This window comes from Mustela putorius, unplaced genomic scaffold (genome assembly GCF_011764305.1).
Source record: "Mustela putorius furo isolate JIRA1106 unplaced genomic scaffold, ASM1176430v1.1 tig00003896_pilon_pilon_pilon, whole genome shotgun sequence".
NCBI classification, from domain to species: Eukaryota; Metazoa; Chordata; class Mammalia; order Carnivora; family Mustelidae; genus Mustela; species Mustela putorius.
Window position 1 is genome coordinate 13,783,164 of NW_025422045.1, and position 21,892 is coordinate 13,805,055.

Here is a 21,892-nt window from a genome sequence, read left to right on the forward strand (position 1 = left end):
AATGGGAATCATATCCTTCATGAAATCATTTTTTGGATACTTTTGTCAAACTCAGATATCTGATCAATGATCTCATTATTATAAAAATGAGGCTCACCATTTAGGATCTAAGAATGGAGGCTCCTGGCATTTTCATACATAAGTGTTGGCTACCCTTTCTGAAATATCTTCTCCAGCTTTAAAAGTAATTAGAGGAGGACCTCAGGTTCTTCAGATCTTAACAGGGATTGGAGAAAGTGGGGATATGTATGCCATATCACAATAAAATAAGTTACGGGATTGTTCTGGAGAAGACTTGTCCTCACTTGGATCATGTTCCTGTTGTCACACAGGTGGGAAAGATAATGGCTCCAGGCGAGAATCAGAGCAGTGGTGTGACGGAGTTCATCTTGGCAGGTTTCCCGAATCTCAACAACACAAAAGCAGAACTGTTTTCTGTCTTCCTTCTTGTCTATCTGCTGACTCTAACAGGCAACGTGTTGATCGTTGGGGTGGTAGGAGCTGATACTCGCCTGCAGACTCCCATGTACTTCTTTCTGGGTAACCTGTCCTGCCTAGAGATCTTTCTCACTTCCGTCATCATTCCCAAGATGCTGAGCAATTTTCTCTCAAGGCAACACACTATTTCCTTTGCTGCATGTATTACTCAATTCTATTTTTACTTCTTTCTTGGGGCCTCTGAGTTCCTGCTGTTGGCTGTCATGTCTGTGGATCGCTACCTGGCCATCTGTCACCCTCTGCACTACCCCTTGCTCATGAACGGCACTGTGTGCTCTCGGGTAGCCTTGGCCTGCTGGATGGGGGGACTTTTTCCTGTGCTTGGCCCCACAGTGGCTGTGGCCTTACTTCCCTTCTGTGAACAGGATGCTGTGGTGCAACACTTCTTCTGTGACAGTGGCCCACTGCTCCGCCTGGCATGCACCAACACCAAGAAGCTGGAGGAAACTGACTTTGTACTGGCCTCTCTTGTCATTGTATCCTCATTGATGATTACTGCTGTGTCCTATGGCTACATAGTTCTGGCTGTCCTGCGCATCCCCTCTGTTTCAGGCCGTCAGAAGGCCTTCTCTACCTGTACCTCCCACTTGATGGTAGTCACCCTCTTCTATGGAAGTGCCATTTTTCTCTATGTTCGACCATCACAGAGTGGCTCTGTGGATACTAACTGGGCAGTGACCGTGGTAACAACATTTGTGACACCACTGCTGAATCCATTCATCTATGCCTTACGCAATGAGAGAGTCAAGGAAGCTCTGAAGGATATGTTTAGGAAGGTGGGAGCAGGCTTTCTAGGGGATCTTCTACTTGTTAAGAGTTTCAATAGGAAAACAGTAAAGTGAAAGTGAAGGGAGTCTTGAGTCCCTTGACTCCAGTCTTGAGTCCAAGTCTTCTCCATCATCTCTCGCTTTCCTGTGGTCATTGTGGACATAACAAAATGACCAAATTCTGGAACCACAAAAGAACTCCAAAATCATCAAGGCTGCCTTTCTCTTTCAAGCAAAATTCCTTGATTCTATTTCACCTATAAATCATAACCAATGCCATCATTACATCATAAGATCCTCCAGTCTGTGAGATCTTAAGCTAAAGGGCCCATGATCACTAAGGAATCTAGGATGGGTTTCAGAAAACTTTTTGCCTAACTAGAATTTAAATAAAATTTGAGGGTAAAAAAAATTTATAAGACCTGTTAATGTTAAAATAATAAATTTTATGTGTTTGATCTTATATGCATTTTTCTGGGAAGAGATCTGTCTTTGAACTTGCCAAAAGTTAAAAATTTATTTAAGTTCTCAGTAGAGTCTGTCAGTTGTTTATTAAAATCAAGAATAATAAGAAAAAATTCCCTATAACCTTCAAAATCAATAAAAATAAACAAATTTTCTGTGTATATTTATATACACTTTATGAGAAACATTGCATTTACTGTCAGGTGGAAAAGAAGTAAAGCAAATTGAATTAGGGACTAACTTTTCCACAGTAATCCCTAGTGTCTTTGCAAAAGCAGTTCCAAGAGCAAGTTCATGAATAGTAGTGTTTAATGTAGTTTTCTAATTTTCACTGTATTACAAGGATGAATTAAAGACATCACTCATTTTTTCACTGGTTGCATACCTTTCATTAGTCCACTTTTGACATTCTTATATCTGTTGTGTTCAATTTTGTTTTGTTTTTAGTAAAATTGGAATTGGGTCGGGGACCTTTAATATCAGAGAATTATGAATGCCAACTGTTGTTGTACCAACCAGGAACCAGACTTTGTGGTATGTTTTATGTTCTTCACTGGATATTTGAAAGGTGGTAAGGATTCCTATTTGTGGGGTCTTTGGACATCCTGGACAAATATTCACTTATTTATTTGTTCACTTTTTTTTCATTTGTTTAGCAAAGTTCTGTGAAGTATCTTTGATATGTGCTGATATGTGCTAAGATGAGCAAGAAATGGTTCTTCACCTCAAGCAGCTTTGATTTTAGAGGAGAAGACCGAGAGACAAATAATAATTCAAAGGAATAAGGATGACAAAGAGGTTTACAAAACGACATTGGAGATCATAGGAAAACTGATTTACCCTCTCTGGTATTTTCTTGTTAGAGAAGTTTTCAGAGGTTATCATCCATTAAATGGGGATTGATCCCATGTTAGAGTGTGTTTGTATACATAGAGACAATGCTTATATATATATATATATACAAGTATGGACAGCACATCAACCTCAATACTACTGCAAAGCTGGGAAGCTGAGCATTAGCATGCAAAGAGACGGCCATAAAACTTCAGTGGGCACCAGAAATAGTAATGCTTTCATCTAATTTTATTAATAATACACACACACATGAAACATTTCAATACCCAAAGTATTTTTGAGTGAAAACTAAAGGAATGGGAGGAATGTGGTTTAAAATGCAAAAAGAAGGGTGCCTGGGTGGCTCAGTGGGGTAAAGCCTCTGCCTTTGGCTCAGGTCGTTATGCCCGGGTTCTGGGATCGAGCCCTGCAACCGGCTCTCTGCTCAGCAGGGAGCCTGCTTCCTCCTCCCTCTCTCTCTGCCTGCCTCTCTGCCTGCCTCTCTGCCTGCCTCTCTGCCTACTTGTGATCTCTATCTGTCAAATAAAATAAATAAAATCTTAAAAAAAAATAAAATGGAAAAAGAATACTTCTGGAGTGAACTTGGAGTTCTGCTCAGAGAACAGATGAACTATTGCTTAAAAATTCCCTATCTTCACAGAGCCTAAAAATCTGAAGCCAATCCCCAACATTGGCCAAGGAGAATTCATATAACAGTTTATAATATTTTTGGAAATAACCACTCCCATATTTTGGCAATAAAGCACGTTAAACCATCTATTTTCAAAATTACCTTATTGTAGGAAATTACTCGGGACTCAATTCAATAAAAGTTTATCGAGTACAATGTTCAGGGAAATAAGCTGGTAAGGAGAGAGAGGCATATATGGTCACTGCCACCAAGGAACTCATAGACCATATAAATGAGAGATGTTAAAATACATAATAAAATTATATTAACATAAAAATAAAATAAAGATTATATATGTGTATATATATATATATATATATATATAAAACTGTAGGTCAAAATATAATAAGACCATTGTAAGATTTAAAAGTGGATCTGACACTCTTAATGTCACAAAACAAACTGAGGGTGGCTGCAGGGAGAGGGGTCGGGAGAGGGTGGTGGGGTTATGGACATTGGGGAGGGTATGTGCTATGGTGAGTGCTGTGAAGTGTGTAAACCTGGTGATTCACAGACCTGTACCTCTGGGGCTAATAATACATTATATATTTATTTAAAAATTTTTAAAAATTTATTTTTAAAAAGTGGGTCTGACAAAGTGATATTTTACTAATAAAGCATAAGAGAAAATATTAGGTAATTGAATGTGATCACAATAAAAATTGTACTAGGAAGCACTGTGCAATTTTCTTTTTTTCTCAATTTTATTTTTTCAATCTTATTTTACAAGTTCCTATTCCATAAGGAATTATTTATTCTTCATCTGAATGTTAACAGCATAATTGATTTTGGACTCTTATTTAAAATCATTTTGTTCTTTGTTTCCCCTGGGACTCCATTTGCTTGGTTTTCTCACCACATTTCCAGCTACTTTGTTTTGTTTTACAGATGTATTCTTTTCAATAAAGCTATTAATTAGCTAATTGTAAAGTTATTCTTAGAAATCACAAATTAAGAGAAGGCTGAAAATAAGAATGTATTTCAAACACCTCGAACAGAGCCTGGTTCATAGAATGTGCCCAGGAAATATTTGTTGAATGAATTAAAAACTCAGAAGCAGATGATAGCCACTGCCCTGAGAGAAGTGCTAAACTCAAGTAAGCAACAGTTTGGGTGTTAGTACTCATTTGCATATTAGGCTTACTCCAGTGACTATTTGAAACTGAATCTCTCACGTACAGCTAGAACACTTATTATCACTGAAACAGTAGACTAGAAAAAAATTTCCCTTGCCACAATCAACAAATTTGTCTGCTTCTAGGAAAAAGTCTTCTTTAAGAATTCTTAATTAAAGCTCTCTTTGACTTCATACACAAAACTTGTGTCATCTGGGGTTACCAGAGGGGAGGTGGGCAGGGAGATGGGTGAAATAGGTGATGGAGATCAAGGAGGGTACCTGTTGTGATGAGAACTGTGTGATGTATGGAATTGTTGAGTCACTGTATTATACAAATGAAACTAATAGAAGACTGTAGGTTAACTGTTTTAGAATTAAAATAAAAACTTAATAAAAAATAAGAATTATGAAAAAACATTACAAATATTTGTGTTATCTGGGAAACTGTAAGCCAATACATTAATATAAACATTATGCTCAGTTAATAACACCCATGGGCAGAATGAATACATCTCTCAAGAGGGTCACAGCCTCAGCACAGATAATAAAAGTCTCCCTTAGATAAAGCCTTCTTGAACATAGCTCACAATCCAAAAACAAACAAACAAACAAAAGCAACCACATACAAGGCACTTCATCATAATTAAAAATTTTTGTGCTTCAAAGGATACTATCAAGACCGTGAAAAAGACATCTCACAGAATGGCAGGAAGTAGTTGCAAATCATACATCTGAAAAAGGACTTGTATCCAGAATATATATAAACATCTATTTTCAAAAACACAAAGAACATAACTCAATTAAAAATAGCAAAGATCTGAAGAGACATACAAAGTTATATAAATAGTCAATAAATACATGAAACTTGACATCATTAGTCATCAGGGAAATCAAATGAAACCACAATGAAAGACCACTTTGTATCCACTAAGATGGCTATAATGAAAAAGATATTTATAAGTATTGATGAAGATGTAAAGAAATGGAACACTCATGCCCTTCTAGTGGGAATGTAAATTAGTGTGTCCACTCTAGAAAAATTGGTCGTTGGTCAAAAGCTTAAATGCAGTGTTACATATGACTCATCAATTTCACTTCTAGGTATATGCCCAGGAGACATGAAAAATTTTGTGTCCTCACAAAAACTTGTATACCATATTCATAGCAGCACTATAATGCCAAAAAGTGGAAACAACTCAAATGCCCACCAACTGATGAATGGATGAATAAAATGTGGTATATCCATTCAACAGAATATTACTTGACACAAAGGAATGAGGTACTGATAAATACTACAACATGGATGAACCTTAAAAACATAATGCTGGGTGTCTGGGTGGCTCAGTGGGTAAGCCTCTGCCTTCCGCTCGGGTCATGGTCTCAGGATCAGGGATTGAGCCCCACATCAGGCTCTCTGCTCAGCGGGGAGCCTGCTTCCCCCTCTCTCTCTCTGCCTGCCTCTCTGCCTACTTGTGATCTCTCTCTCTCTCTCTCTCCCTGTCAAGTAAATAAATAAAATCTTTTTAAAAAATAATGCTAAATGAAAGAAGCCAGTCACAAAACACTATGTATTGTATGATTCTACTCACATTAAATATCCAGAATAGTCAAATCTATATAACGGGAAAGTAGAGTAGTAGTTGCCTGAGCTGCAGAAGAGGGATGGGAGGAAATGAAGAGTGACTTCTATGCTGTAAAAGGGCTATTTCTAAAGTGATGAAAACACTGTAAAATTGATTTTGATGGTGGTACAAATCCTCAAATATTCTAAAAAAAATTCACGTGTACTTTTAAGTGTGTGAATTGTATCAATAATTCCTATAATACATTTTAGGCTTCATAACTTATACTGGTTCTACTATGAATCCTAAATGATATACTTTTTCTGGCAATTGACACCATTTTCCCTGTTTCCCCATTATTTTGAAAAATGCCTTGAAGACAGAGACTGGGTTCTACCTGAGTTTGTTCTTTGCCAATAAGAAGAGTACCTAGTAATCTGGAACACAGCAAACTCTCATCGCATTGATTTTTGAAAGGACAGATGACATAAGGGCTAGATAAGGGTCAAACAGCCATGATCACTAGTGATTTACCAGGGACTCTTTTGCATGATTCAAAGCAGCGGTGCCACATTGTTAATAGTGTAGAATTTTTTTTTTTTAAAGATTATTTATTTATTTATTTATTTGACAGAGAGAGAGATCACAAGCAGATGGAGAGGCAGGCAGAGAGAAAGAGAGAGGGAAGCAGGCTGCCTGCTGAGCAGAGAGCCCGATGCGGGACTCGATCCCAGGACCCTGAGATCATGACCTGAGCCGAAGGCAGCAACTTAACCCACTGAGCCACCCAGGCGCCCCTAGAATATTTTTTTTTAAAGATTTTATTCATTTATTTGACAGAGATCACAAGTAGGCAGAGGCAGACAGAGAGCGGGGGGGAAGCAGGTTCTCCTCAGAGCAGAGAGCCCGATATGGGGCTCAATCCCAGGACTCTAGGATCATGACCTGAGTCGAAGGCAGAGGCTTTAACTCACTGAGCCACCCAGGCGTCCCAATAATGTAGAGTATTAAAGGCCCACATCAGCTCCCATAATCAATATTGTTTAAAAAGCTGTTATATTACCAACAAAACAACCACAAGCAACCAGGACTCTTGAGTCTGTTGTTCAGACAGACTTAATCAGACCCTTAAGAACTTCTGACAATATAACCATTAATTGGGTCCTGAAACCCACACCTCTCTCCCACCTAAGATGATAATAAACCTATTTCTGCTTTTCAGAACTGGCTTCCCTTCTCTCACCTCCCTCCTCAGGCCATGAGCTAGTTCCCTTTAATTTGCTCCTTTGTGCCTTTCTTCAAATGCTGCTGAGTTCTTCCTGTCTTGATTGTAAGCCCAGCCAGTATGCCTGCCTCCTACCATGGCAATAGGAGGAGTAATGGCGCCACTTTCATCTGTGCTGGTTATAAAAGCCCCTGAGAGTCCTTGATACGCCAAAAAACCTCTGCCTTGTCTTGAGGGCAGGGAAAGGACCCACTAAATAATCGTGAACTACCCTGAGAACTTTGAGCCAAATGTGAAAGGTCTAGGTCTTCCTCTTCACAGCCAAGCTCCTACAAAGAATTCTTTACCTATGTGTCCACACATTCCCCTCATTCTTCAACCCACCCCTGTCATCTTCCTTACATTTCCTGCTTTAAATGCTGGTAAAGGCTGTCAGCAGCTCCTGAGGAATCAAACTGGCTGCCCGGACAAGTAACTGCCATGATGCTTCCTTTTCCAGTTCCTCCACTCATTGGATTCCATTCTCAACTTTTTACACACGGGGCCTGTCCTTAAATTCTTTCTCTGTGCATGCTCTTTCCTGTGTATTCTTCTCCAAACCAACGTTAACCACCATCTTGTGTGGTGTTGTTGTTTTTTAATTGTAGTTGACACACAATGTTCCATTAGTTTCAGGTGTACAACATAGAGATTCAATAAGTCTATACATTACGTTGTGTTCGCCACAAGTGTAGCTCCCATCTTGTCACCATACATACAATTACCTGTTTTTCGTTTGAATCTTTCTTTTGTTTGAATATTTCTCCTGAACCCTTTCTTTCGTTTGAAGCTTTCTCCTGAACCCCAGGACTGTGCATTTCCCAGTAGCAAACACATCCAACACATAAAAAGCCCAGGCTAGATATGTCACATTTCTGGCGGGACAACCAAATAGGCAGGGCATCCTGGCACATTCTACCCTCTCTTTTCCCTCCTTCCAATCACCAATCACCAAACCCTCCATTCTTGCCGGGCCACGTAATCTTTCCAAGATCGGAACCTCCGTAAGGACAAATATGACCGAGTGAATCAGAAATTCAGTCAAAGGTTCCCCTTGTACAAGCAGGTTCGGAAGGTAAACAAACTTGAAGGCCTATTATTCCAGCAGTTCACAGGTTTGGGCTACTTTCTACAAACCAGAATCTGCAACCACGATGTAAGGTTTCAGGTAGACACCTCACACTGCTGACCTCTGGTTTTCCAGGTAAGCAACCAAAGAGCTCCAAAGGGTCTGGTAGATTCTTGCTAGAAATGGCAAGACAACTATCACTACGTTATACGGTCAGAGTCTTGGAAAATATTCAGTTGGGCTCTCTTTGGGTGGAATGGATGTCTGCGCCTTTGGAGCTCAAAGGTCCCCAGGTCGCAACTTTACATTATTCGAAAAGGCACTTGTGACTGTGGGGTAAACGGTGTCCGGAACAGTGAGCGCAGTCGCTCTCCTCACGGGGATCGGGCTCCCGGGGCGGGGGCTAGATCCCGCACCGCGGAAGGATCGCTGCCGCGGACCCTGGACTCAGGAAGACGATTCTGGTCCGACACTGCGATCCTAATACACCTCCGGGTACCACTCTGCTCCGTGTGAAATGCCCTAGCGAGAAGCGCACTAGCTTTTTTCCCCACGAGGTGCCTGGGTAAGAACCGCAGGAGCAAGCTATTCCTGACAAAAGAGCCTGTCAAAGCCACACCCGTGCACCCCGATCTCAAGAAGCCCTTGGCTCGCGGTGGCATCTTCATTGTTCCTGTATTGGTCCACTGAAGGTGCGACTTGTCCGGAAGCTGATCTCGGAACAGGTCCAGGCTGGAGCGGTTCTCAGCCTAGGTGCATTTGGGCGGCGTTGGCTTTATTTGGCTCTAAACGGGGGGTGTGTCCAAAAAAGCCAGAAAAACTGGGCTCGTCCGGGATTTGAACCCGGGACCTCTCGCACCCAAAGCGAGAATCATACCACTAGACCAACGAGCCGGCCCTGAAGGCAAGCTTTCCTCTTTTGCAATGTTCATTCATCCTATTAGCTGCCTCACACTGTTTTTGATGCTGCTCGTAAGCCCATCGATTTCCTCCAGACCCCCAAAACATCAGTATGCGCATTCGGAGGAACCTGACCCACACCGTTCCGGAGGTAGGAATGCTCATGCAGAAGCTCAGGCTGAACTGTGAGTCTGTCTGTGACCCTTCTGAGGTGGGGTCTGGCTGCTTAGATGGTTGGGACCAGAACCATTGCAGGCACCCAGGGGTGTAAGGATAAAGGAACAATAAGAACCACCCACCTCACTAAAAGGCGAAGGTTACCTCCAGGACCAGTGGAAGACCTGGACACTATGGCCTCTATGGGGGTCAAATCCTAGAACCACTGTCTTAGCCCGCTCTGCTCTCCCTCTCTCTTTCAACACTTGCATGCATGCGTTGGCTGTTTCCTTCCAGACTTATTTAATAAACTTTGTGCTTTAGGTCTGGATTTAAGGTACCCTTCATGGGCCGGCCGAAGGTGACCTCGGGGAAGAATTGCCCGCTTCCTATACCCTCTTTTAAAGAAGGCTGGACCCCCGCTTCTCTATCACCCAGAAGGTGGTGGGTGGAGAGGGAAGGGAAGGCTTAGTCCTTACTCTGCAAGGCTTTCTGCTTGGGGAACGAAGTTCTTGGGCTCTGACTTGTCTGCCTTGGTCACATTGTCTGCTCTTGCGGCTAACATGTTCCTGGCACAGGGTACAGACTCGGTAAACGGCTATGGGATTTCCTGAACCAGGCACCAGACTCCTGGGCCGCCTACCAGAGGAGAGAAAAGGAGAAGAGGCGCGTTCCCTTCCCAACCCTCCCACAAGTGGCCACTTTCTATTTGTTCTGGACTTCAAGTTGGGCATTTACAAGAGCTTGAGGGCCCAGAGAGGAGTTGCCTCGCGCCCTCCAAGTTGTTAACAGAGAGTGTTAAAGGACCGAGGAAAGGATTAGCCAAGGTCAGCTTCAGGAGACCTGGAGGATCTCAGACCCAGGTGGACTGTGGCCAAGCTTGATTCAGCCCATAGGCTGGGAAGCCGGGCAGGGAGGTCCGGATGCCTTGGTGTCCTCACCCTCTCAGCTGCCAAATTCTGAGGGTGGGAAGGGTATGAACTGGGCTTAGAGAAAGTCGCCTCCCTGTAAAAAAAAAAAGAAGAAGAAAGAAAAGAAAAGAAAACAAGCATAAAACCACCCCAATCATAATCTACAAGACCTGGAGAGGTTCATTTTATGAATCCAAGCAGATTGGAGACAATGAGGCTGCTGCCATGTCTTCCATCCCTTCTCTTCTGTAAGACACCCTCACACCACTCCACTTGACCCCAGGCCTCCCTCCACTCCGGGCCGTGCTGTGGCCCGAGTTCAGGGACTTGTCAGGACTGAGGCTGAGGAGCATGAACCATGGTGCTTACATCCTAGTTTAGGCCTAGTCAAGAACACGGTTCTTTGTCACTCGGTTGTTTGAGGGTACTTTCTTAAAAACAAATTCCTTTTGAGTCTGAATTGTCTGTTAAACTTCAGACATAAGGGCCAGTTGGCCACAGTTTTTAAAACAAGGGATTCAATGCTGAAAAAAAACAGAGCCTGTGAGGTGGCTCCATAGCTCAGGGGTTAGAGCACTGGTCTTGTAAACCAGGGGTCGCGAGTTCAAATCTCGCTGGAGCCTGTGAGGGTTGGTTATTTTCCCACATTATTCTCCATTTTTGTCCACTTACTGAAACAGACTTGGAGGGGAAAAAAGCACTGTGTGATCTTTCTGGGGAAATAGGATCCTGGAGATGCAGGATAGAAGATCATAGAATCTGGGCTCCCGTGATCCTGAGGGAAAAGTAGGGTGTCTACCTTCCAATAAGCAGGAGAGGAACCAGATTACTCAAGTCTCTGCTGGAAGACAGAATGAGGGTGGCAGGAGTCGACACCTCCCTGTTTGCGGAACAGGGCAACGTAGGCCTATTGACAGCCATGACACCGTTCGCGCGAAGTCTTGCGCACTTCCCAAGTGCCGGCGGGCGCCGGATTTCTCCCGTGCCTCTGCAGCCACCGGTTCTCGAGTTAATTCCGCGGCGTAGTCCAGAAGCTGGGCGGATACGCCCCCATCGGGCTTCTACCCTGCTTCCATGATCACTTTCTCAGACTCAGAGTCCGCGTCTGACGCCCCAGGTTACTCCCCGGATTCGACTGGTTATCGATAAGACTCTCTGGGGACTTGGTGGGCTTCAATTTTAGTCTGAATCGCAAATACAAAGGAGCCAGACGTCTCACCAGCTGTTTACTATAGCCACAAAAATCTGTGCTAAGAAAGCGGTGCCGCGCCCTTCGGTAGCTCAGTTGGTAGAGCGGAGGACTGTAGAGGGAATCAGTTGCGGTCATCCTTAGGTCGCTGGTTCGATTCCGGCTCGAAGGAGGCGCATTACATTTTAACGACGTCTCCTACTCAATTTCCTGAACGTTTTATCCTCCCAATCGGATGACCTGAACATTTAGATTCTAATTTCAGGCAACAAGAGAGCAGCTTTCCGCCTGCCAAGAAACTTCACACACCTTCTTTGCGATCATGCGGTAGATGTTGCTTCAGTTTACTCGGTTTACTGGCAAATGTAAACTAATGGCTTTCGTATTAGATTTGAATGTTACCTCCTAAACTTTAGGGCCAGTTTAAGTTGATTAAATAGCGGGGTAACATCCCTCGGCCTCACCAGACACCTACACTTTTTCATAAGCGTGAATAATGTATGCTAGAGAAATCAGAGGTTAAGGAAAATCCGCCCTTGGAAAGGATAAATACACAATAGAGAATAAGCAATGCAAAAGTCTAAATATACATATGGAGCTGTTCATTCATTAATAAGGGAGAAATACTGATTTAAACGAGAGGATATTGTTTCATCACCGGATTAGAAAATGTTGATTAATATTTAATACTGACTGGGGTGTAGTGAGAAGGACATTCTTTGTAGAATGTTGTTTCTGGAGGGCACTGAGCATTATAAATCAGGAACCTTAAAAAAGATAGTGTTTGGCCAAGTATTCTATCCTACTTCTATACATTTATCATTTATACATGAAAAAAGGAAATACGGTAAAATATACTTATTTGTAGGTGATCTGTATTCTTTATATTTTTATTTTTTCTTTCAAAATATACCACGTGTATACATTAAATTAATTTTTAAAAAGTGTTTTACCTTTACAAAATGAAGGTGAAACATACTCTGTGCCACTGTGGAAGACATTTTAGCAGTTTCTTACAAAACTAAACACACTCCTATCATGTAACCCAGGAATCATGTTCCTAGATAACTACCTCAATGAGTTGAAAGGTATGTCCACAAAAACCACAATAAACTGTGGCACATTGATACAAATGGAATATTTATTCAGCACTAAGAAAAAATGAGACATCAAGCCATGAAATAACAGGGAGAAACTTTAAATGCATATTACTAAGTGCAAGAAGCCAATCTGAAAAGTCTACATATCTGAAAGATGCAAAATTATGGAGACAGTAAATAGATCAGTGGTTGCAAATGGTTAAAGGCAGGGAGGGATGCATTGGCAAAGCACAATTTTTAGGGCCGTGAAACTATTCTGTATGATGCTAGAGTGTAATGGTGGATATATGTAATTATACAGTTGTCAAAATCCATAAAGTACATAGTACAAAGAGTAAATCCTCATGTAAACTGTGGACTTGAGTTGATAATGATATATACTTGTTGGTTCATTCATCGTAACAAATGTATCTCACTAGTGCAGCAGGTCTTGATGGTAAGGAGGCTATGCGGTGGGTAGGGAGGAGAGAAGGTAGGTAGGAACTCTGTATTTTCTTACCCAATTTTGCTGTGAACCTAAAACTTCTAGTCTTGGTCAGTTCAGGATGCTCTAACAAAAATATCATTGCAGCTTACACCAAAAATGTATTGCTCACAGTTCTGGAGACTGGGAAGTCCAAGATCTAGATGCTGACAGAGTTGGCGTCTGACAAAGCCCTGCTTATATAAGACGGCTGACTTGTCACTGTATCGTCACATGGCTAAGAGAAATCTCTCCATTTCTGAGAAAAATATGGTCTCTTTTGTGAAAACCGTAGGTGCCCCTGATTTTCTTGGTGAGAGGTGGGTGAAAAGGAAGGGAACATCAAAGAGGAGTCATTGAAGGGAAATGAAGGGGCCTGGGAGAACATGGAAGAGGATTTTGAATGATGAGGGGAAAAGTCATAAAAAGGAAGGCACAATCAAAAAGTGATGTGAAAAAACCCAAGACCTTGTTTCTTGCAGAGTCTTAGTTCCCTCCTCCCTTTATTTTACTCATTCCTCATGACACTCCTAGGAAGTTCCTCTACCTTCTCCAGGGGAGCTGCCTGCTCAAATGCAGGAGTAGGACTGTAAGGAACAGGGGCTGTAAATGGCTGAAAATTGCAGTGGGGTAACCCTTCTAAGAGGACACCACCAAGCAGTCCCTGAGTACATCATCTCCTCTTTCATGCTCGGAGTCAGGTTCTGCACAGATATTGCAGTTGAGTGGTTTAGAGACCTGGACAGTCTCCAAGATAAATAGATTCATTTGGAAGGAACTGGGGAGTGGCTAAGCCAACACCATTCACAGCACACACTCCCTGGGCCCTATGTAAGGAGTCAGTCAAGAATCAGTTTACAAACCTACCTGCAAAGTCAAATTCAAAACAGCTATTTACCTGCCCAACACCACCCCATGGAGCAATGATGCCTGAGTGAGAGCTTGAAGGCTGGGAAATATTGGGTTTCTAATTCATCATATTCAATTACAAAAGTAATGGAATTAGAACCAAAATAGAGTCTGTGCAGGTTGTTTCTCAGAGTATAGAGCTGCAGCTCTTAAATGAATATCAGTGGTGGACTGATGGGGGGGCAGGGAGGGCAATTTCTGGGAAGTCTTCCTGACCAGATGATGACTAAGCCACCTCATAAGAACAAATCAGTGTGAGTGTGGATTTTAGAAGAGGAAGACCAAAAACGTTACCGATTGAGGGAACACAAAAGCAGTGTTTTTGGAAAGCCCAGTGCAAATACTAAGCCTGGGAGGGAGTATCAGAAGAGCAGGAGAATCTGAAGCAGTAAACCAAGGTAGTCTGACGTTCAAATAGAGAAATCAATGTCAGCTAGGAACTTTCCGAAGGGGAAGAGGAATTTCAAACAGATACTGGTACATAGTCTTCGAACTTCCTTCTAACAAAGAACAGAGGAATTTCAAACAGATACTGGTACATAGTCTTCGAACTTCCTTCTAACAAAGAACAGAGTTTAGGGATTTGTGGCTAGATTAAAATGCAGCAATGGCAGCGGTGGGATTCGAACCCACGCCTCCGAGGAGACTGGAGCCTAAATCCAGCGCCTTAGACCGCTCGGCCACGCTACCAACTGTCGCGAAGCTCCCCCCGCCCCATCTCTAAGTTATTTACCCATCCCAGCCTGCGGGCTCAAAATTCCAATCTTTTCCTTCATGGTTAGTAGGGTTCTCCGCAGCGTTTTCATTCATCCCTACAGATCTGATTAAATACAGGAAAGGAGGAATCATCGTATCCTCACCCGCCTGGAAAGTGAGCACAAGGTAGTCAGCGATTATCAGCGGGAACGTCCTTGAGAGATCTCTACCTTTTCTTTAACCCAGGCAATAAGACGCAGAAAAAATAAAAATCCCGCCGGCGACTTATTACAGGTAATTAAATAAGATTGAATAAAGAACTCCTTGCTGTTGAGTCATTAGTCTGTGGCTGAGTCTCAGCGCGAATGAGGTCGGAGTTCAGATCCAGCAGGAGGCCAGCCTGCCACCGCGTTCCCGGGGAACTCCCTGGTCGCCTCCTCCTCCAGGTTCAGTCAGAATGGAGAGACTGGGTCTAGTTGGGGCCATCGTAGTCAGTAACCACCGTGCGCTGTCCTACCCGAACCGTTTCTCTTAGATAGGGACCAAAATGACCCCCCTCCCGGGCAAGGGAGGTTTCATTCCAGGAGCGTCCCCAACCTAGAAAAGGGTGGGTTCCGGGCTTCCCTTGGGTCCAGAAGCCGCTAGCGCCATGCGCTTTCTTTTGAGAGGAGAGGAGGGAAAGCTAGGAAGAAGTTTCATGAGTGATACCTGCATTGTCCAGACCCAAAGTGTGATCTCCTACCTGTCCATGAACTCTACTCTGCCCAAAGCCCTGGATGCTGTCTTAACTCTATTCATATTTTTGCTATTTCTGGTTGGCCACTTCTGGGTCTCTGGAGCCAGAAATTCTCCCAGGAGTCTACGTTTCCGATCTTCAAGGGCCCGTCTCCCAGCTCTCCCACCTCCTGCTTCTCCTTGCCTGAGGGCTCTCTGAGGTCTTTCCCCCAAGTCCTCGTGGCCTGGTGGCAGGAGTGGGGGGGGGGAGGGTGTGGTACGCTGGGTGTGCGCGGAAAGAGAAAAAGTTGTTCTTCCCTGGATCTTCACGGAGCGAAGGTCCTGCTAGCTCCTGTCCTCCCTGCTATGGGAGGGGGCGACGAACAGAAAAGACGTTCCAGAAAAGCTGCTTGGAAATAGGGCGCAGGGAGCGTCTGGTGGCTGTAGACCTAGGCGGAGAATTGGGGCCAAGAGAAGGTTGAGTTGCGCGACGGAAAGGGCCTGGACTGACCGGGATTGGAGGCGGAGTCTTCCTGGGCGTCCCATCAGCATCCCATCCCCCCCGCCAGGCTCGCTGCCTGCTGGGCCTTACCCCCTCCACCCTGCCACCTCCACCCCTATAGCACCCGACCCCTCCTTGCTGACAATATAGTAAGTGCTGCCTTTTTGCCTCCTGCTTTCCCCCTCTCTAGTTCTAGTTCATGAGCACTCTGAGCTCCCCGGGCAGACATGGGTGTCCACCCTTAGGCTCCAACCAAGTTCTTTTTCTCTCCAGAAGCTCCCAGAGCCAGGAGCCAGGCACAGGCTTGGAAGTTGTTAGCAGTGAAGGTCATGGACACCATCCTGTCTACCGGGGTGGTCGAAGGTGTGGCTTCTGGGTCCTACACACTGGAGGCAGAGGGATTCAAATACCCGTAGCTAGCCCTTTTGGCTGAAGGGTAGACTTCTAAGAAATTTCACTTTGTGTTTCAGAATCCTCAGAAGAAAGCCAGTGTGAGCTGTCTGCCTTCAGCACTACACAGAAGTCTTTGCCACTTTTGAAAGACTGATGTGGGAAGACTGGTGTTAATCTCAACTTGGAGAGAACCCAGAAGTTGTGTGTAACCACCTCAGTAAGATAAGGAAGCATCAGTCCAAAAGGGAGAAAAGAACCTGGGGCTTTTTATGATTTGAAAGAAGTGGGGCAGAAATGGGAAGGGAGAGAACAAATATTTAAAATATCGGTTGAGGGAGCCTGGCTGGTTTGTGGGTGGAGCACCCTTGATCTCAGGCTGGTGAATTCAAGCCCCAGGTGGGGCAAGGAGTCTACTTAAAATAATTATTAAAACAAGTTTTAAAAATTAAAATGTCAGTTGAAATATTATGCCTCCTACTGAGCCAGACAAGAAACTCAGGGTCTATGGATAGGTCTTGGGAAAGTCTTATTGACACTTCTGATGAGATCTTCAGATGTGATTACACAGGCATACTTGTGTTTGTGTATGTTAGGGCACATACACATTTGAATAAGCCACAGTTTGTGTAACAAGGTTTAAACTAAAACAACAACAACAACAGAGATTCTCGTAAGATGGAAGTGAACTGAGCCCTTCTTGATCAGTCCCGAAAAAGAACCAGTCAACAGGAAAAAACCTGGTCATTACAGCAGAGCTCCGTTACATCATGGGATGCTGCATGTTTGTGCCTACCTTGAACTCCCTGGATCCTTCAGTGGAGAGAGGAGCCTTGGTCTATACCCTTGAAGAAATGGATCCTATGTTGGACCCCTAACCAATCAGAGAGGGATACCCTGCTTCTAGATTTATTGTCTACAGCTTCCCCATGCCAACAGCCTTCAGTCAAGGCCCACCTGAAACCTTCCTTTTTTCCACTATAAAACTTTCCCACTTCTCTGTGTGCCTTTGAGTGTCTGCCGAAACTCAAGTGGTGACAGCTGACGTCCTTGCAATAGCAAGCTCTGAATAAATAGCCTGTTCTTGTTGTCATTTAGCTCCACATTAGAATGTCTGAATAAATAGCCTGTTCTTGTTGTCATTTAGTTCCACACTTCATTTATTTCCACACTAGAGTTAAAATTTTGCAAAACAAAGAGTTGAGGGAAAATGGAAGAAACAGAGACAAATAAAGAGGCAAATGATTAAGAACAACCCTAGGATCGCTAGTAGGGGTCAAGTTAGAAGTCAAGAATTTCTAATTGTCCAGAGCACTCTGGAACATGCCTTTTTGATGTTGTTTTCAGGAAGGGACTAGTGGAATGGGGTCCTAAGTCAGACCAACCCAAGTGAGCTGAGGGCAGTGCGTGGCTGGAAGAATGAGAGAGGTAGATGCGAGATCCTGAGACAAACTTCAGGGGTAGGAAATAGACTGTATGTAGATAGGGTCTGTTAGGGAAAAGTTTATTTATACTGTGAGAAGAGTGAGGAGCCTGCCTCTGAAGATGATCTCTGTGAACAAGAGACAAAAAACAACATCAGGCCCGTGGTTGTCACCCTGGCTTCTCCTCTTGGAATGTTCCTTTGAGCATTTTAAATTCCTTTTAGATGTGTGACAAGCAGTGTATGGGTTATATGGAAGAAATCAGTCTATACAGGGAATAGAAGTGAGCTTGCCGAGTTGTGGCAGGATGAGGATGAGGAAACAGAGTCTAGAAAAAGGTAAGAGGAGCCAAGAATGCAACAGGAGAGTAAGAGGAGGAGAAACAGCAAGCAGGGGCTGGAGGAGAAGGCTGTTGGGGAGACAGTTTTGAAGGGTTAGCAATTTTGCCCTAGGCTGGTGTCTCTGAATAAATGGACAATAATAAAGATGGTAATAACAATGAGGATATTAACGAATCCTCATCTCCAAAACAAGGATACTTCCTCTCTGCAAGGCTAAGTAACTGACCCAGGTGTTTTCTAACCACTACACTGCATACTCAGTGACTGCACACATCAACACCTCCTATGAGTCCACATTTGTTTTGGTTTGATTTTTCTGCCCCAGAGAAACAATCAAGCACCCTGCCATTTTCTTAAGAATTACGACACCTGTCTTTAGGTCCAAAGGGATGACCATGCTGATTACCTTGGAGGTTTCCACCAATAAAATGCTTTGTGTGGGCAAACGGTTTACAAAAACCAGTTCTGGATTCTCCAGAGCAGAGCAGTCAGATCAAAGACTTGCAGTTCTCTTGCAGACAAGGAGAGAGAGAAGGACTGAAGTTTGGGCACCACGGGAGCACTGGGAGAAGCAACTGTTGTTAAGCCACAGAAGATCCTATCACCTCTTGGCCCTAAACAGCTGGATATGTTCGTCTTATCTTAGGACCTTGTGAGGCCTCTCCACGACTTGTCCCTGAACCAAGAATATCTGCCATAAATGCCCAATTTTGCCTATCTAGAGATTTCTCTTTCTTAAAAATCTGTAAGTTCAGCGGCATCACATTTTACATTGACACCGTGAGAATTACAGGACACAGTAACCACTGTGAACACAGTAACCAGGTGAACTGCGTGTGGTATCTCTCCCTACTAGATGTTGTGTGTGGGGGCCCACATGTGGGGCCATGATCTGATGGAAGCCAATGGTGCTTCAGGTGAAAGAATTCACCTGAAGCAGAACAAAGGAGTTAGAAAAATTTATTGAATACACCTCAAGGGAGCTGGAGGCAGGAGAGCAAAGGAGACTGTCTGCAAGGAGGCAGCAGGGAAGGACTGTATATAAAGGGAAAGGGGAGCCTGGGTGGTTCAGTAAGTTAGGCGTCTGCCTTCGGCTCAGGTCATGGTCCTGGGGTTCTGGGATTGAGCCCCACATCAGGCTCCCCACTTAGCAGGGTGTCTGCTTCTCCCTCTGGTCCTCCCCCCTCTCCTGCTCTGTCTTTCTCTCACTCTCTCAAGTAAATAAATAAAATTTTTTAAAAGGAGTGGGAGGAGGTGAGAAGATATGGGGAAGGTATGGAATTTTCCCTTTTTGGCAAGTGTGCCTGGTTTTAAGTAGCCCATTGGTCAATTAGGGCTTATGGATATGTTGACATGGGTCACCTGATGTGCCTGTCTGTATTTAACCAGGGGGTTATCACTGGCCCTTTTGTCTTGATCAGGTTTCTATTGCTCAAGCCTGCTGCCTGAAAGGGGCATCTACACTGTGGACATCCGGGGCCCTGGGGCCTCAACCCAGCCAGAACCAAGGAGTAGTGGGAGGTTCTTGGTTTTGTCATGAGAAATAAATCAAGGACAGAAATGCAACACAGCAGATGAGCAAGAAGCACACCCAGGAAAGTTTATTAAGGCAAAAAATACACTCTTAAGATATGAGAACAGGTGAGCTCAAGAGAGAGTACTGCATCCCTGGGGTTTGGGTTCCTATCTTTTACCTGCAGTTGCTAACTAGGGAGTGGGAAATTCATTTGTTGGGGGCCAAAAGCAGGGTTTCCCACTTCTTCTTTGCAACTGGGTCAGGGGTTTCTTGTCTTGGCATCTGCCATCTTGGGACTGGATGGTTTGGTCCTGCTGCTTATGGATTGCTGCCGGGACAGGCCTCTGACTTTGACAGCTGTCCATGACTTCATCCTCGAGGACCTCCCAAGTATTCTGTTAGAACCTAACTATCTGCCTACTCTAATACAATGAATCACAGGCTTACAGATTTCTGACAAACTTCATGATCATGGACAAATGAAAACATTAAAAAATAGTGGGTACAAGAGCAGGTGTGTGGGCAGAGGGTCTAAATCTTACTAAACAGAATTGGTTCACTCCTTGGGGTTGCATGAACGAGAGCTTTTTTCCAATGTTCTCATCTATTATTGTATTTGCAATAATAAAAAAAGTACAAGATCTTAATTTTTAGTTCCTGTTTACTAGCTTATATAAACAAGGTTTTCAAGGTTTTCTTTTATACCAAAGATGTATATAAATCTGTATATGTCTTTAAGGAAGGATTAAACTCTTTCTCCCCAATATGTCTTTTCCCTACTTGCTCCTACACCTCAACTTTTGTGAAGGAGGCATTAATTCCAAAATACAAAGTTAAGGTTTGGGGCTCTGAAATCAGAAAGGACAAAACTGTGGTAAATCTCTTTTCACCTTCCCCAGATTTTACCACAATATTAAGTGAAAGGAGTGCATTATCTAATCTGCCCATCAGACACCCTCTCTATGTGCCTCTTACTTCTCAGGTGGGTCTCCCAGGCACCCAAATATCTGCAATTCTTAAATCTGCATCTTTTCTGGACACCAGAGGCACAGGAGGCAATGTCTCAGGAAAGTATCAAGATGAGAGACGCTACGACGGCCTGGTGGTGGCTGTACTCAAAACTGAGTCTTTTAGAAGAGTTGGCAGAACATGAAGAAAATCTAACTTTGTGGGAGAAGATCTTTTCACTCCCGTCAAAAAGTTCGATTTAATACTCCAGGATGCTGGCTTTTCTGAGTGCTTGTACAAGATGAGTGGTAGAAAAACCCAGGCCAGGGGAAGGCTCCATAGCTCAGGGGTTAGAGCACTGGTCTTGTAAACCAGGGGTCGCGAGTTCAAATCTCGCTGGGGCCTGTGGTCCTTTTTTCCTCCAAATCTTGTTCCAGAGTCAATCAAGAGTTAAGCCGGAAGGTCTGTCGAAGGGTGGGTTACGAAGGCCGCAGATTCTCCCAGGCCCTGCCTTTGGCCTGAGGAGGCGTTCAGGCATTCCCTGATTTGCTCTCGGGTTCTGGATGCATCATAGCAGCTGATAAGGACTCCTGTAGCTTGAGACTTAGGTTTTCTGAGAAAGCAAGCACGCATTCCTTCCAACAGAAGGCACTCGATGACAGTTTTTCTGGAAACGCCTAGCGCCGGGAATGAGCCTTGAGGCAGAGTTAAAAGACGCCTACAGGGTGGCTCGTTGGTCTAGGGGTATGATTCTCGCTTAGGGTGCGAGAGGTCCCGGGTTCAAATCCCGGACGAGCCCTGTTTTTGCCTCGATTCCCGTGTTCAGAGTATTTACGCCACAGCATTTTGCTCTCCCTATTCTGCTTTAGAAAGTTGCAACCGAAGGCTCCCTGGCCAATGGGAAATAGCGAAACAGACACAGCCGCAAGCTAGCCTTTGATCTCTGTCTGACGAGCTGTTTCCTCGCTCTCCCTGGCGGACTGGCGGGCGGGCAGGTCGGAGATCAGATCCCTCTGCCAGCACTGCCTCCGTCGCGAAATGGGAATGGTAACAATTTCCTGTCCCCAGCCCGATTCCCGGGATCTCTGTCAGTCACAAAATACTGTATAGGAAATTTCTTGGAAACTTTATATAGTGCCAAATATACGGAGCTGTTTTCTTTCCTGCGAAGGAACTGGGGCTGATGCATACTGACATTGTCACGGTTTTATGAATATTTTGATGCGTTACCCTTTAAAAGAATTTTTAGGTGTGGTCACATAGCAGTGTCTTTTTCCTTTTCCTTCCTCCCTCCATCCCTCCCTCCCTCCCTTTCTCCTTCTTCCCTTCCTCTTTTCCTTCCTCCCTCCTTCCCTTTCTCTTTCCTCCCTTCCTCCCACCCTCCCTCCTTCTCACTCATTCTGTTCTGGCTACACTGGCCTTCTGACTGTTTCTCAATTACATGGCCCTTATTTCCTGTTCTGGAC

At 44.0% G+C, this 21,892-nt stretch overlaps 1 protein-coding gene and 6 non-coding genes across 7 annotated transcripts; 5 read left to right on the plus strand and 2 right to left on the minus strand.

Annotated features, from left to right (window-relative positions):
* Positions 1-344: 344 nt before the first annotated feature.
* Positions 345-1,340, plus strand: LOC101673010 (olfactory receptor 6S1). The gene has a single exon (XM_004781474.1). It carries the CDS (start codon positions 345-347, stop codon positions 1,338-1,340), a length of 996 nt encoding a protein of 331 aa, XP_004781531.1.
* Positions 1,341-9,089: 7,749 nt separating this feature from the next.
* TRNAP-UGG lies at positions 9,090-9,161 on the minus strand. The gene has a single exon. It is a non-coding gene; the product is annotated as a tRNA-Pro (tRNA).
* Positions 9,162-10,784: 1,623 nt separating this feature from the next.
* TRNAT-UGU lies at positions 10,785-10,857 on the plus strand. The gene has a single exon. It is a non-coding gene; the product is annotated as a tRNA-Thr (tRNA).
* A 647-nt stretch (positions 10,858-11,504) lies between these two features.
* Positions 11,505-11,595, plus strand: TRNAY-GUA. Its single transcript is given in 2 exon segments — positions 11,505-11,541; positions 11,560-11,595. It is a non-coding gene; the product is annotated as a tRNA-Tyr (tRNA).
* A 2,908-nt stretch (positions 11,596-14,503) lies between these two features.
* TRNAL-UAG lies at positions 14,504-14,585 on the minus strand. Its single transcript has one exon. It is a non-coding gene; the product is annotated as a tRNA-Leu (tRNA).
* Positions 14,586-20,758: 6,173 nt separating this feature from the next.
* TRNAT-UGU lies at positions 20,759-20,831 on the plus strand. The gene has a single exon. It is a non-coding gene; the product is annotated as a tRNA-Thr (tRNA).
* A 322-nt stretch (positions 20,832-21,153) lies between these two features.
* TRNAP-AGG lies at positions 21,154-21,225 on the plus strand. The gene has a single exon. It is a non-coding gene; the product is annotated as a tRNA-Pro (tRNA).
* Positions 21,226-21,892: the final 667 nt, after the last annotated feature.